The following is a 19,622-nucleotide window of genomic DNA, read 5'->3' on the forward strand; positions in this document are numbered from 1 at the left end:
CGCTAGTTGACGTTTTCCGTTGCAAAACATTTGGCTACGGTGTGCCTTAATGAATGCAATCCAGGTGGCTGAAACGTTCACCGCATTGCAGATAGAAACTTAAAGTAATAGAGCTGGGGATTATCCCATCATCGTATTGTATCATTGATTCTCTTATCAGTGTCGCTCTATGTAGCGTATTTCTATCTGCAATATTCTGAGCGTGTCACCCCAATGAACACACCCCTGGAGGGGAAACCGGGGTTACTTACTTCCTGCATTCCAGGATACTTTTTGAATTTCCTTTTCTACAGTATGTTCATAAAGTGCATTCGGGAAGTATTCAGACCCCTTCACTTTGTCCACATTTTATTACGTTAGTCTTATTCTAAAACTGATTAATGTTCCTCATCAATCTATACACAATACTCTATAATGACAAAGCGAAAAACTGATTTAGACATTTTTGCAAATGTATTCAAAATAAAACGCAGAAATACCTTATTTACATAAGTATTCAGACCATTTGCTATGAGACTCGAAATTGAGCTCAGGTGCATCCTGTTTCTTTTTATCATCCTTGAGATTTCTCTACAACGTGATTGGAGTCTACCGGAGGTCAATTCCAAAACATTTCTGCAGTATTGAAGGTCCCCAAGAACACAGTGGCCTCCATCATTCTTAAATGGAAGAAGTTTAGAAACAACACTCTTACTAGAGCTGGCCACCCGGCAAACTGATCAATCAGGGGAGAAGGGCCTTGGTCAGGGAGGTGACCAATAACCCGATGGTCACTCTGACAGAGCTCCAGAGTTCCTCTGTGGAGATGGGAGAACCTTCCAGAAGGACAATCATCTCTGCAGCACTCCACCAATCAGGCTTTTATGGTAGCGTGGCCAGACAGAAGCTACTCCTTAGTAAAAGTCACATGACAGATCCTTGATGAAAACCTGTTCCAGAGCACTCAAGACCTCAGACTAGGGAAAAGGTTCACTTTCCAACAGGACAACAATCCTAAGCACACAGTTTTTGCTTTGTCATTGTGGGTAGATTGATAATGGGGGGGAAAACTATTTAATCCCTTTTAGAATAAGGCTGTAACGTAACAAAATGTGGAGGGGTCTGAATACTTTCCAAATGCACTATGTGATTCATAGTCGGCCCATGTCTTCTTACTTTACTACGTAGGGTATTCTTGTTTAATGTCAATGCTCAGGGTTGAAGTGTTCTAGTCATTGTTGTTTTGTAGTCGAGCCTACCTCTTCATTAGGCTCTGTTGCACCAATTGTACACACAGCTGTCAGTATCAGTTCTTACCTGTTAATAAGACCACATCAGTGTTCAATCTAAAGACATTATACTGTATAAGGAGCATAGTCAGATTATGTAGTGCTCTTTGCATTTGTTGTCATGCTCATTTTTGCTTGTTCAATTTGAGTTTTTCTAGTAAAATAAAGTGTTTTCAGGTCACTGTAATATAATTTGTCAAACAAAATGGTTTCTCACATGGTCCTTGTGGTGTTACTAATACCTCATAATGCACAGGCACACCCATCATTGTGTTTACTGTTGTCTTTATCTGTCAATGTCAAATGACTGTCTAGCAATGATATCATTGAGGCATCCATGGTAGTTCATGCCCTCTACAGTTTAAAAATCACAACTGCATTTAAAGTAAATGGGTATGGAGTCGGCACAAAACAAAACAGTGTTACAGTAACTATAACCATCTGAACGAGTTCTAAGTGGTGTCATATGGAAGTAGCCTACTGCAGTCTGCTACATAAGCATGTATTGCTTCATGGATGTACTGTATGGAGATTTAATTCAATACAACTTATGTATCCTCTGGCAATTTTATGTCCAACTGCAATCCAGTGTCTGTTTGATTGTCTGTCAATTGTCCGAGAAGCTATAAAACAAACCCTCTGGCCCACAGAGACTGTAGCACCTTTTTAAGGCAGTTATGGCTGTTGTAAATTTGTCATATTTCTCTTGACGCAGTCTCTCAGGGTCTGTCATACTTTGTAGGCTAGCTGTTGAGCCTTAAGAAAGTCGCTATGCCCAGGTTCCCAAAAACTGTTCAGAAACGGAGCAATGAAGCTAGGCACGCCCTGCCAAATTTAAGGAAATCACTGGCACTTTGGTTCATCATTACGAGACCACAACAGCCTGCCATTCAGTCTGTGGTCCTCTCCTGGTCACTGCAGACTTCATCACCAGACCATAGCGGTCTACTAACGGTCACTGTGGTTCTGCTGCGGTTCAATGTTGCTGGCGTCTTTTGCGGTGCTGCCGGCGGCCCTGGTCCTGGATGCCCACGGGGGGGTCAGGGGTCAGCAGGCCATCACACATCCTCTGGTAGACAAGGCTGGAGTCAGATGCCACCACACACAGGAGCATGGGCGAGCCTATGGCAAGCACTGACCGCACACTAGGAGAGGGAGGAGAAGAGGTCAGAGATGGACCAAATCATAGATATGTATAAAGAAATGATCTTACATTGAAGAAAATACACAGTAATCACACTCCAGTTTCAGTTTGCCTACATTCTTTGGGGCCGGCTGCATTCATTATCCGCTGGTGTTCCGCAAGTGTTGCAAAATGTTGATTTGTGGCGTAATCTAACGTTGGGTCAATTCCATTTCAATGACAGTCAACAAATTCCAATTCCAAATGTTCCTCATTGAAAAGTTGGGTACTTCCTGAACTGACTAGAATTTAAATGGAATTGACTGCAACCCTGTAGCATAGCATCAGTCTTATTTTTGTACATTAATTCATTCCTTTCTATGTTCCCTGCATTTGGAGGTCTTATAGCTGAGTGGGTATTTGATAAAGAGGCCCAGTCTTATCTCACCTTCTATGGCACAGGCCTCTGTGTACAGGTAGTGGGAGCACCGTCTGAGTGGGCTCTCCTTCCTTCTCCCTTCCCTCCAGCAACACCAGTCGCAGCTCAGAGCACCCCACTCCACTCACCTCCTTCCATTGACGCACTGTAATGGAAAGGACAGAGATGACTCGCTAGCTAGCTAATGTTGGCACAGTCAGGAGCATGATAAGTAACTTGCTATACACTAGGTACACCTGGCTAATAATAGGTTTTCATTGCAAAGTACTTAGTTTACAATTTATGTAGCCTAGGTAGGTTTATACAACTGATATCATCTGTAGCACTAGCCCTTGCATGTCCTCTTTTGCCTTGTGAGGGAAATTCCCTGACGCTGCCCAAATGCTCTGTCTAAACGCAAATATGCCTCGCCCGCAATATGGTTTTGGAACTTAACTTTCATATATATATATATATATATATATATATATATATATATATATATATATATATATATATATATATATATATATATATTTGCGTTTAGACAGAGCATTTGGGCAGCGTCGGGGCATTTCCCTCACAAGGAAAAAAGGGACATGCAAGGGCTAGTGCTACAGATGTGTGTGTTGGAGTCATTAAAATTCATTTTTCAACCATTCCACAAATTTCTTGTTAAACTATAATTTTGCCAAGTCGGTTAGGACATCTACTTTGTGCATGACAAGTCATTTTTCCAACAATTGTTTACAGACAGATTATTTAACTTCTAACTCACTGTATCACAATTCCAGTGGGTCAGAAGTTTACATACACTAAGTTGACTGTGCCTTAAAAAGGCTTGGAAAATTCCAGAAAATGTCATGGCTTTAGAAGCTTCTGATAGGCTAATTGACATAATTTGAGTCAACTGGAGGTGTACCTGTGGATGTATTTCAAGGCCTACCTTCAAACTCAGTGCCTCTTTGCTTGACATCATGGGTAAATCAAAAGTAAAAATCAAGAGCAATTTCCAAATGCCTGAAGGTACCACGTTCATCTGTACAAACAATAGTACACAAGTATAAACACCATGGGACCACACAGCCGTCATACCGCTCAGGAAGGAGACGCGTTCTGTCTCCTGGAGATGAACGTACTTCAGTGCAAAAAGTGCAAATCAATCCCAGAACAACAGCAAAGGACCTTGTGAAGATGCTGGAGGAAACAGGTACAAAAGTATCTACATCCACAGTAAAACGAGTCCTATATCGGCATAACATGAAAGGCCGCTCAGCAAGAAAGAAGCCACTGCTCCAAAACTGCCATAAAAAAAAACAGACTACGGTTTGGAACTGCACATGGGGACACAGATCATACTTTTTGGAGAAATGTCCTCTGGTCTGATGAAACAAACCGTTTGGCCATAATGACCATTGTTATGTTTGGAGGAAAAAGGGGGAGGCTTGCAAGCCGAAGAACACCATCCCAACCGTGAAGCACAGTGGTGGCAGCATCATGTTGTGGGGGTGCTTTGCTGCAGGAGGGACTGGTGCACTTCACAAAATAGACGGCACCATGAGGAAGGAATATTATGTGGATATATTGAAGCAACATCTCAAGACATCAGTCAGGAAGTTAAAGCTTGGTCGCAAATGGGTCTTCCAATTGGACAATGACCCCAAGCATACTTCCAAAGTTGTGGCAAAATGGCTAAAGGACAACAAAGTCAAGGTATTGGAGTGGCCATCACAAAGCCCTGACCTCAATTATATAGAAAATGTGTGGGCAGAACTGAAAAAGCGTGTGTGAGCAAGGAGGCCTACAAACCTGACTCAGTTACACCAGGTCTGTCAGGAGGAACGGCCCAAAATTCACCCAACTTATTGTGGGAAGCTTGTGGAAGGCTACCCGAAACGTTTGACCCAAGTTATTAAACAATTTAAAGGCAATGCTACCAAATACTAATTGAGTGTATGTAAACTTCTGACACACTGGGAATGTGATGGAAGAAATAAAAGCTGAAATAAATCCTTCTCTCTACTATTATTCTGACAATTCACATTCTTAAAATAAAGTGGTGATCCTAACTGACCTAAGACAGGGAATTTTTACTAGGATTAAATGTCAGTAATTGTGAAAAACTGAGTTTAAATATATTTGGCTAAAGCGTATGTAAACTTCCGACTTCAACTATATATATATATATATATATATATATATATATATATATATATATACATACACACACATACATACACCTTTATTTTTTTTTATCCCATCCCCACAGGAGACCTTTTGTCTTTAGGTAGGCCGTCATTGTAAATAAGAATTTGTTCTTAACTGATTTGACTTGTTAAATAAAATTTTACAAAATTGCATGGCAGTTGCAGCGCGTTCTGTGTGGTGCATAGGTTGGATTTATCGAAGGTATGAGTCAAACATTCAGATGATGCTGCATACTATTTCGCGCAATGACACGGTCGATGTGATCGAGGCTTAACACTTGCTGGAAATGTGGAATGGAATGGTCCAATGGAAATGTGAGCGTGCTTCTACACCTGCATTGCTTGCTGTTTGGGGTTTTAGGCTTGGTTTCTGTACAGCACTTTGAGATAGCAGCTGATGTAAGAAGGGCTATATAAATACATTTGATTTGATTTGGAGAGAGGATGTGTCATACCTCGACTGGAGGCTGTCTTACTGCCGGCTGTAACTTTGCTAAACTCCGTACATTAAGTGGATCTTTTGTATTTGAAAGATCATTTCTTGGTAGTATGAAAGTTAGAAATGTTTCCAAAACCGTATTGCATGCGTTTTGAAAAGTTAAAAAAGAGCGTCGGGATTGTAGTTCACATTGAGCTGTCCTCCATTCCTTCAGCTGAAAACCCAAAAGTGGGGCCGGATGGAAGCCCCCTTGGGTAGCACTCGCCTGAAAGGTCAAGTAGCTAGTTTGTGATGATGCAAAACAGAGTTGATTGTCGATCCAATTCATGGTTAACTCACCTTCAGCAAGATCCAGGTACACCAAGAAAGCTGCATGCACTTGAGCACTGTCTCCAACATCTAGGTTCATCAGATGTTGGTACTATGAGCATGAGGGTAACAGTTTAAAACGTTAGCTAGTACTGCATCAGTTACATTGGTGCATCGGTTATTGTTGTTGTTCATGCCTAACGTCAGCTATGTTTGTTGATGGCATTTGGCACTTACCATTGGATGCTGTAAAATCCAGTTAGGGGGAAGTGGTTTCTCAATTACATCCTCGTCTGTTTTCTTCGTCAACTCCGACATATTTCCTCGTCTGTATTTTGTAAATCCCTTTAAATCCCACACATGCACTGTGACGCTGACAACGTGTGAACTCTGTGAAAGTGCCTCACTCCCATTTAGAACGCTAAAGTACTGCAATGTAAACGGTCCGGGTGAATTTTTTTGTCGGTATTACAAGTTCCGGGGCACTTCTAACTCCCTTTCTTTAGGTAGATATGGAGATGTGTTTTAATTATGATTTTATTTTTTATTTTTTTAAAGTTAAACTAACAAAATCAAATATTTGATTAGGTGTAAAACTTCAGTAAGCGGTTAGTGTGGACAACCTAATCATGGACCTGGTCTACAGCACCAGACAGACAGGTGCTTCTTCTCATAGATCTGAGTCTCTTTAGTTAAATGTATGCCTTGGGAGAGTAACTTCTTACTGAAAAACTGCATCGCTATTCTACGTGCCAAATGTATTTATTGTAGTAAGTGAGCTTACACTTAATAGTTAGTCAGTACTTATGGTTTCAGTGAAAAACAGAACACATTTGCAAAGAAATTACACATTTTATGTAATTACACAACTACAAATACCTAGGTGTCTGGTTAGACTGTAAACTCTCTTTCCAGACTCACATTAAGCATCTCCAATCCAAAATTAAATCTAGAATCAGCTTCCTATTTTGCAACAAAGCATCCTTCACTCATGCTGCCAAACATACCCTCATAAAACTGACTATCCTACCGATCCTCGACTTCGGCGATGTCATTTACAAAATAGCCTCCAACACTCTACTCAACAAATTGGATGCAGTCTATCACAGTGCCATCCGTTTTGTCACCAAAGCCCCATATACTACCCAACACTGCGACCTGTATGCTCTCATTGGCTGGCCCTCGCTTCATATTCGTCACCAAACCCACTGGCTCCGGGTCATCTATAAGTCTTTGCTAGGTAAAGCCCCGCCTTATCTCAGCTAACTGGTCACCATAGCAGCACCCACCCATAGCACGCGCTCCAGCAGGTATATTTCACTGGTCACCCCCAAAGCCAATTCCTCCTTCGGCCGCCTTTCCTTACAGTTCTCTGCTGCCAATGACTGGAACGAATTGCAAAAATCACTGAAGCTGGAGACTCATATCTCCCTCACTAGCTTTAAGCACCAGCTGTCAGAGCAGCTCACAGATAACTGCACCTGTACATAGCTCATCTGTAAATAGCCCATCCAACTACCTCATCCCCATACTGTTATTTATTTTATTAATTTTGCTCCTTTGCACCCCAGTATCTCTACTTGCACACTCATCTTCTGCAAATCTATCACTCCAGTGTTTAATTGCTATATTGTACTTATTTCGCCACTATGGCCTATTTATTGCCTTACCTCCGTTATCCTACCTCATTTGCACACACTGTATATAGACTTTTTCTATTGTATTATTGACTGTATGTTTGTTTATTCCATGTGTAACTCTGTGTTGTTGTTTGTGTTGCACTGCTTTGCTTTATCTTGGCCATGTCGCAGTTGTGAATGAGAACTTGTTCTTAACTAGCCTACCTGGTTAAATAAAGGTGAAATAAATAAATAAATAATGAACATTCTGTCTCAATGTTCAAAACAATGTTAAAAACAATGATAAAAAGTTAACAACACACAACTAAAATGACTATTTTGCTTGGAAGGGGTATCTGGTTTTCATCTGCCTGAGCAACTCAGTGAGCCTGAAAAATAAAGACAAAAAAATAAGGGAAAAAAACAGTTATTTACAACTGTGTTGACAGAATGTCTTGCTACGATATTAGTGAACTGAAATACAGAATACAGAAATACAGGCTCTGTCTCCTTTCCTCTGCCCCCCTCTCAGTGCTCTCCAGAGTCCATGGAAGCAGCCAGTTCCTGCAGGCTGGTGGAGGACTCCTCTCCAAGGAACAAAGTGTTTCTGGTGGTCAGTACCTCAGCTTACTTGTTGTATCATCGTTCACAGCTAGAAATGTGCCATCCTGAGGGCCCACAGAGCTCACTGGCAACTCTCCAGGGGAGATAAAGGGAATCGTTAAAATCACCTATAAGTGACTTTGTTGAGCTTCACAATCAATTGTAGATACTTTCGGATGATTTGGACATTATGAGCGAAAAAAGCTACTATCAGTCCCATGACTTGAATGGAATTTGTGCCACACATACTAAAACGTCAGCATGTGGAAACAGTTCCAGGGAAACTAAACCAAAGCATGGATTGCTGTCATACCTTGTCCATAGACTGCTTACAGGGTAAGGAAACCAATGTGTAATTTTGTAATTAGTGAACTATCCCTTTAAAACATACTAATAAGCCTGTAATGGGGAATTTTGTTTGATTAATTCCTCTCCTGTATTCCTCTCCTGTTCTGTTACTAAGTACTGAGGTTGGTATGTTTGACCTGTTAATTAAACTGCCAGTATCAAATATCAGCCAGTGTTGAGTGTTATGGTTAAAGTTTGATGCCACACTGAGCCAAGGGCACACTGATATTGTGACACTGTGTGATTCTGTAGCCGCTGATGTTGTGTCTTCCTCCCAGCCTTTCGAGTTGGTGTTTACAGAACATTTGTTACTGTCTGATTAAAATATAAAGTGCCTTCTCAGATAAGGACTGCTAGACATTTTCTCTGCTTCTATGCCGTTGATGTCTCCCTTTTGCAACTTGTTATTAAACTTGATTTATGATTGACAATATCCGCGCCTGCTCTTCTCTTTTACAACTATACAGAAAACACTAAAATCCCCTATTACAATACCCCACCAACGTTAGACAACGATACAGAAAACCCTAAAATCCCCTATTACAATACCCCACCAACATTAGACAACTATACAGAAAACCCTAAAATCCCCTATTACAATACCCCACCAACGTTAGACAACGATACAGAAAACCCTAAAATCCCCTATTACAATACCCCACCAACGTTAGACAACGATACAGAAAACCCTAAAATCCCCTATTACAATACCCCACCAACGTTAGACAACGATACAGAAAACCCTAAAATCCCCTATTACAATACCCCACCGACGTTAGACAACTATACAGAAAACCCTAAAATTACTGAAATAAAGTATATGAAATCAATTAGATAATAGTGAGATTAACTGATAACTGACACAGACGTTTTGGTGTAGCAGGAAGATCGGGAATGCTGTGAACCCAGAGGTTCTGAGTTCAAAACCCAGGTGAGGACATGTTGAATAATAATTACTATATGAACATGCACAATGTAATCATGTAAGTCAAAGTGTGTTAAATATGTAAGTTGAAAACATTGTAAGTTACAGGCTCTGGGTGGATCAGTGGTTCACCAATTGGGGTCTTGATTGGCTTGTCAACAGTAACAAGGGGGGGCATGTGAAGAGATGTTTCTTTGGGGGGGGGGGGGGGGGGGGGGGGGGGGGGCAAGAATGTTTCTTTGGGACCATCAGGAGACGTTGTAAAAATGTATTTAGGGACATTGCAGGAACAAGCTGGGAACTAGACAAACCTCCAGAGGGCCATAACCGAACATCCTACTTTTTCAACATCATGAACAACATCTTGCAATGTTTCTATGAAACATGTCTAGAACATTAATATCTTATATTCTGAGAACATGGTAACTACGTTCTAGGTAAATTCTATTTGACATTGAGGAAATGGTCTCTTGGAAACGGTCCTTGCACATCACTGGAAATGTTCCTATGAAAACTTTAGGTAATGACATAATGAGACTCTTAAGGAAACATTCTCTAAAGTTGTGGGAACGTTTGTATTTAGCTGGGATAGGTCTAAATTGGTAGTCCTACACAACAAAGAAAAACCCCCAGAAAACATAAATAATAAAACATATTTGGGTGGATAGATAGTCGGCTTACCAGCCGTTCACCGGTTGTCTTCACACTGTCTGCATCTCACCTACCAGATCAGTGCCACATACTCGACTTGCACCATTCATCCATTCTCAGCTGCAGTACATGTAGTTCAGGAGGGAGATCGAGCACCCTTAAGGAAATAATGCCGTTTGAAATTGTGGGTTTCGGATTGCTTTTTTTTATTTTGACCGGGATACTCCCATACAACACCTGTACAGAAGACTTGATAACTGAACCCGTAGAACCTGTCCTGCTCGAGTCTTTGTTGCTGAAGCCTAAAGTACTGCTCAGTATCCTTGCGCGCAATGCGGAGCACAGTCTTCCCTACTTCTTGGGGTGCATCGACAGGCTGGAATATCCTAAGGATCGTATCGCCATCTGGTAAAACATTTAATATTTTTTAATTAAAACATTTTAACATATAATTTAATAACAACATTTAATATTTTGTTCCACATTGTTTCTTACTTTTAGATATTTTACCCTTTGAAATAAATACAATTATTTTTATTATTTATCATATTCATGGTTAGTCAGAGTATGGCTAGCTCATTGAGTGATGTAAACTAAAGCAGTCACGTATTGTCACATTGTTGCCCATCAATTCCAGAAGACACCACATGCTTTCATTTTGGGAATATTGGGTATTTTTGTGTAAAGAGCATCAGATTTTAGTTTTGAATTGAAAAATTCCTCAGTTCCACTAAGGACGTTACTGAGGTGGAGTTCGATAGATTATTTACAGTATCACCCAGCCCTATGGGCTAATTATAACTGCATTTTACCATAATAAATGAATAAAATATATATCAATCCCTGAATGGAGGGCACTTTCATTGGGCAAAACCTATTAAAAACCAGTTGCTGTCAGTGGATTAAGTGGCCTGAGTTCAACCTCTCTACCGAAATACTCAGAGATGAATATGAGATGAATGTGAGAAGAGTAAATAGTGGTCTGGGAGCAGAGAGAGAGGGTGAGATGTGAAGTGGAGTGGCACAGCACGGTGAATGACAGCGACCAGGCAGAGAGAGAGAGAGAGAGAGAGAGAATAAAGAAGTCTATGCTGATGTAATACTGTAAAATGTTTTTATCTGAAGACACTTACAGCAAATCACATGCTATGTAGAAATCTGGTGTCCTGAACCTCTGTTCATCATGCTTAAATCTAGGTTTAATCTGGTGTCCTGAACCTCTGTTCATCATGTTTAAATCTAGGTTTAATCTGGTGTCCTGAACCTCTGTTCATCATGCTTAAATCTAGGTTTAATCTGGTGTCCTGAACCTCTGTTCATCATGCTTGAATCTAGGTTTAATCTGTGTCCGGGAAACCCGGTCCAAGGCTCATGTGGGAATCAAATTTAAAACCATGGTGTGGAAAGCACTATGCTCCAACCAACTGAGCTATCTGATCCAGCCAGTAGCACTAGTGGGCTGATGCTCTAGCCACTTTGTTCTAGTGCTGCTGCAGACCACAGTGTGGACAACACCACAGCCATGCTGCAGGAGTGGATCAGAGGGGTGCAGAGCCAGTATCATTCTGTGAAGTGGACACCCATGGAAGAACCAAGGTGAGCACACTCTGAAATACATCCTTCCATTTTCTCCACATTCACTTTACATGTCTTCTTCTCAGACGACCCACCTTTCCCTGTGAAGCTGGGGTGTTCATAACTATCAAGGACCCATATTGTGCACTCTTGTCATTCAATATCTATGTCAACAAAAGTCAAGAATAAAGACCTCTCCACTCATTTCTCTCCTTCCATCTCCCCCTCTCCCCTAGCTCGCATGTGGGTGAGTTGGGGCCGAAGCACTGGCCTAACTCTCGGTTCACCCACGTGATGAAGCTAAAACAGGCTGCTCTCAAATCAGCTAGGGCTCTCTGGGCTGATTACATACTGGTGAGGTCACCCACAACTCAACACAGTGGGACAACAACACTCAGTAGTAGGTGTCATTAGGCGCAGAGGCATCACATTTTGAGATGGCAAACTGTTTTGTTTTAGGCACTGTTCACTGTTACAGTAACGACACCTTCATTTTTTAAAAGCTGTAACTGGTCGAAAGTACCAAAAATAGCCAATTGTGAATTCCCCTCACTTTACTTGAGCCAGCCCGCAGAAACCCAGAATTTCCACTGAGATGATTCCTTCTTCAATCAGTTTGTGGACACTGACAACTTGCTGACCAACCGGCGGGTGCTGACTGAGATGATAGCAGAGAATTTAACGGTGGTAGCGCCCATGTTGGAGTCCCGCGTCCTCTACTCCAACTTCTGGTGTGGCGTGACCCCACAGGTACACCCTTCATTAATCTCTGTCACAATCGCTCCAACTTCTCCAACTTTTTCTGGCCCACAACTGGACCCATTCTCAGAAGACAACTTTACTGTTTAGCTGCCATCCAAATGTTTATTCAATCTGAAGCATAACATTTGTCTATCTGTCTGTCTGTCTGTCTGTCTGTCTGTCTGCTTGTCTATCTGTCAGTCTGTCTGTCAAGCTTGTCTGTCTGTCTGTCTGCCAAGCTTGTCTGTCTGTCTGCTTGTCTATCTGTCTGTCTGTCTGTCTGCCTATCATGCCAAGCTTGTCTGTCTGTCTGTCTGTCTGTCTGTCTGTCTGTCTGTCTGTCTGTCTGTCTGTCTGTCTGTCTGTCTGCCTGCCTGCCTGCCTGCCTGCCTGCCTGCCTGCCTGCCTGCCTGCCTGTCTGTCTGTCTGTCTGTCTGTCTGTCTGTCTGTCTGTCTGTCTGTCTGTCTGCCTGTCTGTCTGTCTGTCTGTCTGTCTGTCTGTCTGTCTGTCTGTCTCGGTTAGTGTCATGGTGAAAAGGGTTTTGGTAGGGGCAGGGAAACAGATGGAGCCATTCCTCTTTGATGATTTGCCTTCTGCCATCTTCGCATCACCACTCCCCTAGCCACTTTCCCTTAGTGGCTCTTCTGTCCTTTCCCATTTTTTTTTCTTCTGGTTTGTCAGTTTTCTATGGCATTGATAGTCAATTCAATTAGCGAGTATGTCATTTTTTAGATATACACTCAGAGGCCAGTTTATTAGGTACACCACCTCCTTTCACGAAAATGGATCGCTCCTTTCACGTGGCCTTGGCTTGCTATATAAAGCAGGCAGAAAGGCATCGAGGCATTTAGAGACTGTTTGGTTGAACGTTAGAATGGGCAAAACGAGTGACCTAGGCGACTTTGAGCGTGGTAGGATTGTCGGTACCAGGCGGTTCCAGTATCTCAGAAACGGCCTCCTGGAGTTAACACGCACAACGGTGTCTAGGGTTCACAGAGAAGAAACAAACAAAAAACATCCAGTCAGCGGCAGTCCTGTGGGTGAAAACAGCTTGTTGATGAGCGGTGGAAGGAGAACGGCAAGAATCGTGCAAGCTAACAGGCGGGCCACAAACAGGCAAATAACGGCTCAGTACAACAGTGGTGTGCAGAACAGAATCTCAGAACGCACAACTCGTCGGTTCTTGTTAAGGACGGGCTATTGCAGCAGACGACCACACAGGGTTCCACTCCTATCAGCTAAAAACAAGAAGAAGCGGCTCAAGTGGACGTGTGATCACCAACACTGGGCAATTGACGAGCGGAAAAACAATGCCTGGTCCGACGAATCCGGGTTCCTGTTGCGTCATGCTGATGGCAGAGTCAGGATTTAGCGTAAGCAGCATGAGTCCATGGCCCATCCTGCCTGGTGTCAACGGTACAGGCTGGTGGCGGTGGTGTAATGGTGTGTGGAATGTTTTCCTGGCACACGTTAGGTCCCTTGATACCAATTGAGAAATGTTTCCATACCACAAATAATTCAGAATGTTCTGGGGGGGGTCCGACCCGGTACTAGATGGGTGTATCTAATAAACTGGCCACTGAGTGTAGATATCAATAATCTTTGTAACCCATGATGATTTATACATTTAATGCTCATTAAATGTGTTTTCTTTTGTTAATTCATTGTATTATACCATCTTGCTTTTGTGTTCACTCACCATTGTATTTGAAGACTTAAATTATTCACATTTCCAGAGAGCATACCATTGAAGTTTTTTTATTCATTAAATATACTTTTATGTCAAGGGGCCACAGAAAATGTAACGATGGGCCGAATTGGCCCTGGGGACTCTATTTAAGTTTCTCTGATCCACTGTGTCTCTCCCTGCCCTCTTAGGGTTACTACAAACGCACCCCTGAGTACATCCCCATCAGGAACTGGAAACGCCAGGGCTGCTTCGCTGTTCCCATGGTGCACTCTACCTTCCTGGTGGACCTGAGGCGGAGCGCTACCCGGGCGCTGGCCTTCCACCCTCCACACCACGATTACACCTTCCCCCTGGATGACATCATGGTCTTCGCCTTCTCTGCGCGGCGGGCAGGTCAGTCATAGAGTCATAATGAATTATGTTAAAATGCTCAGTTTCCTTACTGTGTATTGAATGTGTGTCATATCTTAGTTCAAATAGTCATTGTTTTATTTAAAATACTTTAGTTGCGCTTGATTGAGCTTGTCTGGCGCAGTGGAACCAGGGGAATAGCCAGGCTATGTGGCACTCCAGGCAGGCTCAAACAAACACTGAATTATTATTTATATGTATTATGTGTCTAATGTTAAACCTGTGACTCCATACAGATGTGCAGATGTACATATGTAATAGAGAGCATTATGGGTATCTGCCACTGCCTCTGAAGCAAGAGCAAAGTCTGGAGGAGGAGGTGGAGAGCTTTAGCCACACCATGACCGAGGCTCTGAGTGAGTACTCTGATGCACACACAGGGGCAGCAGGGTAGCCTAGTGGTTAGAGCGTTGGGCTAGTAACTGAAAGATTGCAAGTTCGAATCCCCAAGCTGACAAGGTACAAATCTGTCGATCAGCCCCTGAACAAGGCCGTCATTGAAAACTGACTTGCCTAGTTAAAAAAAAAAAAAACACACTACCCTCACTATATTTTAACGTATCTCTCCACTCTTGACTTTCTTTCTTTCCTGCTGTTCCCTCTCCTACAGACCAGTCTCTGTGATGCCGTTTGACTTTCACTTTCACAGCCGTGTCAGAATTCTCACTCTTCTGTTATCTTTTTTTGCTTCTCCGTCTCTCCCCGTCTCTTCAGAGAATCCCTAAACTGTTCATTAATGAGAGACTGACGAATTCCCTTACAAATCATAGATGGCAAATGTCTTAACACAGTGTGATCTGCTTTTATCTTTTATCTAGTAATAAGAGTCTAATACAGGTATTTTTCTTCAGTCGATTACCTCATGAAGCCGTCCAAATACATGCACCATACAGCTAAACCGCTGGAAAAGATGGGATTTGATGAGGTACTGAGAATGTACTTACAGTATATCTACACTATTGTATATCTACACTACTGTATATCTACAGTATATCTTTAGTCATCCACTGTCATTGTTTGAAAGAAATCCCAGAAACGTCTATTTCATACAAATCATGAGAAAGGTGATAATGGATGGAACAGTCGGATTTTAGTGACCTGTTCTCCCCGCCTTCATTCTAGATCTTTCTGATTAATCTGAAGCGTCGCATTGACCGGCGGGATCGAATGCTGAGCACCCTTGCCGTTCTGGGCATTGATATCACACTGACAGAGGCGGTGGATGGCAAGTACGACACAACAATCCAAAAGCACTTTACATAACCGTCTGCACCTGTTATTTCAGAGGGAAATAAAATACATTGCCTGCTATCCATACTGAATCCTCACTCCTCTCCACTATGGTTCCACTCTGGCTCCTGAGTGGCGCAGCGATCTAAGGCACTGCATCTCAGTGCTAGAGGCATCACTACAGACACTGGTTCGATTCCAGGCTGTATCACAACCGGCCGTGATTGGGAGTACCATAGGGCGGCGCACAATTGGCCGGGGTAGGCCATCATCGTAAATAAGAATTTGTTTTTAACTGACTTGCCAAGTTAAATAAAGGTTAAATAAAGTATGTAATAAAGTGAGCATGGATTCCTCAAACATGAAACGTTGATGTATTATCAGTATGTTAATTTTCCTTTGATCTTTTGTTCTACCGTTCTGAATTGAATCAGAAAAAGAACAGGTGCCAACACTGCACAGGTGCAAACTTGTAGTAAATCTAGACCTACGCACCTGAGCTGGGTTTGAACATTTAATTATGTTTTATTAATCTTTTCTTTTCTTCTCTTTTCTTCAGAGCCCTGAACTCCTCCCAGCTGCAAGCGATGGGCATAGACATGTTGCCTGGGTACAAAGACCCGTATTCGGGGCGTGTGCTGACGCGAGGGGAGATCGGCTGCTTCCTCAGTCACTACAACATCTGGAAACAGGTACACATCTAGTCTATACATGAAACAGGTACACATCTAGTCTATACATGAAACAGGTACACATCCAGTCTATACATGAAACAGGTACACATCTAGTCTATACATGAAACAGGTACACATCTAGTCTATACATGGAACAGGTACACATCTAGTCTATACATGAAACAGGTACACATCTAGTCTGTACATGGAACAGGTACACATCTAGTCTATACGTGAAACAGGTACACATCTAGTCTATACATGGAACAGGTACACATCTAGTCTGTACATGAAACAGGTACACATCTAGTCTATACATGAAACAGGTACACATCTAGTCTATACATGAAACAGGTACACATCTAGTCAATACATGAAACAGGTACACATCCAGTCTATACATGAAACAGGTACACATCTAGTCTATACATGGAACAGGTACACATCTAGTCTGTACATGAAACTGGTACACATCTAGTCTATACATGAAACAGGTACACATCTAGTCTATACATGAAACAGGTACACATCTAGTCTGTACATGGAACAGGTACACATCTAGTCTATACATGAAACAGGTACACATCTAGTCTGTACACGGAACAGGTACACATCTAGTCTATACATGAAACAGGTACACATCTAGTCTATACATGGAACAGGTACACATCTAGTCTATACATGGAACAGGTACACATCTAGTCTATACATGAAACAGGTACACGTCTAGTCTATACATGACACAGGTACACATCTAGTCTATACATGAAACAGGTACACATCTAGTCTATACATGAAACATGTACACATCTAGTCTATACATGAAAATCGATTCTATACACTTGCAAACGTTGCGTAAAAATCCTAATAAATCTTTATAGCTGCCACTTTTATTGATAATGGTACACCCCTTTCCTGCAGTCAAATGACCAGATCGCCCTCTAGTGGCCTTATGGGTGGAATGTTCATAGTTAATAAACTTTCCTTTCTTTTTTGGGCCCGAAAATCCGGTGTTTTTATGTCAAACGGTTTTGTTGCATTTAAGTCTTCTGTGATGTATATAAAGTGTAATATTGGTATACAAAATCAAAACTGAATACATTTCAACTCTATATCTGACATGGTACAGGTGTCTTCTTTTTTAAGCCCATAACCATGTGTGTGTGTTGTATACTTTAGTTTCAAAGTAGATTTGTTTAAGACCACCAAGAATCACTCTGTGTGACCCTGATTTATCCCACTGCAGTAAAAGGATAATGATCTGTAACAGTGCTAAAACTACTTTAGATGTAAAGATATAAAATAGAAAGCAATGTCACTTGTTTTAATGTATCAAGTATTTGGAGATTCAAACCCTGGCTCAGTGGCTGTCCTGTGGTGCATGTCTACCCCTAGGTGGTGGAACAGGGACTGCAGCGTGTGCTGGTGCTGGAGGATGATGTGAGGTTTGAGCCGCGTTTCCGCAGCAGACTGGTGACCATCATGGAGAACGTGGACCGAGTGGGACTGGACTGGGATCTGATGTGAGGGCTGATTGGCTGCATACACACTCGAACATAGACAGGCAGACAGACAGACAAGATGCCAACGTGTGTCTGATCTTAGGATGCAGCATAATAGTGTAAAATGGCTTATTTTTCTAGGAATGTTTTATAAAATGAACGGATAGAGGTTGACTTTTCTCTCCCTCTCTCTCAGCTATGTGGGGCGTAAGCGGCTGCAGGTGAAGCAGCCGGAGCGCTGGGTGGAGGGGGTCAGTAACCTGGTACACCCTGACTATTCCTACTGGACCCTGGGTTACGCCCTCTCCTTGCAGGGGGCCAAGAGGCTCCTGGGAGCCCGGGCCCTGGGCAAGATGCTACCTGTGGATGAGTACCTGCCTGTCATGTTCAACAAGCACCCAAGGTGAGTTCCAGTGGTCGGACAGGCTTTTAACTGCAGTGTCCACATTCTCACTCTATCTCTCTCCCGCAAGCATCTTATTCACCCAGCACATGCTTGTTGAGTGACATTTGTCCCCGCAAACCCAGTGTTTGCTGATCTTAAGAGACCAGGTAGAGATTAAAACGGTGCAAACAATATGGCGGTGTTTCCAGGCAGATCTTCCAATGGGCCTTTTGTAGCTAGGAGAAGGGGTTGTTTTCATACAGGGCATGTGTTGTTGTTTTTTAATTCTCCTCAACTCTCCTTGCCCTCAGGGAGGAGTACATGGCCCAGTTTGAGCAGAGGGACCTGCTGGCGTTCTCTGTGGAGCCACTGCTCCTCTTCCCCACCCACTATACTGGCGAGCCGGGCTACTTCAGCGACACAGAGACCTCCACCATCTGGGACGATGAGGCCACAACCACCGACTGGGACCGGCAGAACACCCAGCGAAGCAGCAAGCAGGACGGCCAGGGACGGCCTATGCCCCCAGCCATCGTCAAGGAAGGAGGAGGCGTGCCCCCAACCTCCTCAGCCAGCAATCAAAGAGATGAACTCTGATGAGTTGAGGTCACATAAACACACACGTTACTCTTATGATTAATAAATCAAATCTTACATTGCCATATTGGCTGGCAACATTCTTATCTCTTGCTTGCTACGGCTAACTTACAGTCACATCAAACATTGCAGCCAGAATAACAACAGTAGCTGCATTTGCATTTGTTTAAACTGTTTTCTAGTGAACTTTATTTGGATACATGCATAACAATGAGCTAATGTGGCGCGATTTCCCCTGGCATATAATTTTTTTATTCAACCTTTATTTAACTTGGCAAGTTAGTTAAGAACAAATTCTTATTTACAATGATGGCATTGACATTGTGCGTTCACAATGCATTCACAATGACATTTTGCTCTTTCTTCAGGACACTGTTGATCAGAGGAGCTAGCCAACAACACACCTAATACAATCACTTCAAACTGAAGCTGGAAATACTGCAAACTAGCTGCATCTCGTTTCGTTTGACCTTTTTTTCAATTGACATTACTTTATATATATCCATCAAAATTATGTCAGCTGATTCATGATTTCGACGGGTTTAGAAACGCTACCTGCCTATCTGTCTTGCCCCGACCCCGACACGTTCATTACTATGGAACAGCTGGAGATCTAATTTTAATATTGAAACAATGTTGCAAATGTCGGAAAGACAGACAGCAAGGTTTATACAAACCTCCGCTGTTGAAAACGAAATGTTAGTCTAAAAGAAATGTGAGATATTGTCTAGATGCTTTTTATAGTGGAGATCAGGTTATAAATTGCCTGGCTGGACTGATGAGACAGTGGATTGTGCAGTCAGATGGAACAAAGTAAATAGGCATTTTAATGTCATAGATTTAGCCGGTGGTAATTTGTGGAATAGACACCGGCTGGAATGCGGTTTTAACCAATCAGCATTCTGG

General features: G+C 42.4%; 2 protein-coding genes across 2 annotated transcripts; one reads left to right on the plus strand and one right to left on the minus strand.

Moving 5' to 3' along the window:
* Positions 1-1,542: 1,542 nt before the first annotated feature.
* tsen15 (TSEN15 tRNA splicing endonuclease subunit) lies at positions 1,543-6,178 on the minus strand. The gene is made up of 4 exons (XM_038963481.1): positions 6,002-6,178; positions 5,795-5,876; positions 2,840-2,975; positions 1,543-2,413 (listed from the first exon to the last, which is right to left on the minus strand). Exons 1-4 carry the CDS (start codon positions 6,080-6,082, stop codon positions 2,245-2,247), a joined length of 468 nt encoding a protein of 155 aa, XP_038819409.1. The 5' UTR covers positions 6,083-6,178; the 3' UTR covers positions 1,543-2,244.
* Positions 6,179-10,184: 4,006 nt separating this feature from the next.
* On the plus strand, positions 10,185-18,716 carry LOC120019903 (procollagen galactosyltransferase 2-like). Its single transcript, XM_038963313.1, has 12 exons — positions 10,185-10,318; positions 11,396-11,506; positions 11,722-11,839; positions 12,101-12,235; positions 14,106-14,310; positions 14,565-14,684; positions 15,180-15,253; positions 15,451-15,557; positions 16,118-16,250; positions 17,628-17,755; positions 17,931-18,137; positions 18,431-18,716. Exons 2-12 carry the CDS (start codon positions 11,433-11,435, stop codon positions 18,714-18,716), a joined length of 1,587 nt encoding a protein of 528 aa, XP_038819241.1. The 5' UTR covers positions 10,185-10,318; positions 11,396-11,432.
* The last annotated feature ends 906 nt before the right edge of the window (positions 18,717-19,622 follow it).

Source organism: Salvelinus namaycush, chromosome 25 (assembly GCF_016432855.1).
Source record: "Salvelinus namaycush isolate Seneca chromosome 25, SaNama_1.0, whole genome shotgun sequence".
In the NCBI taxonomy this organism is placed as follows: Eukaryota; Metazoa; Chordata; class Actinopteri; order Salmoniformes; family Salmonidae; genus Salvelinus; species Salvelinus namaycush.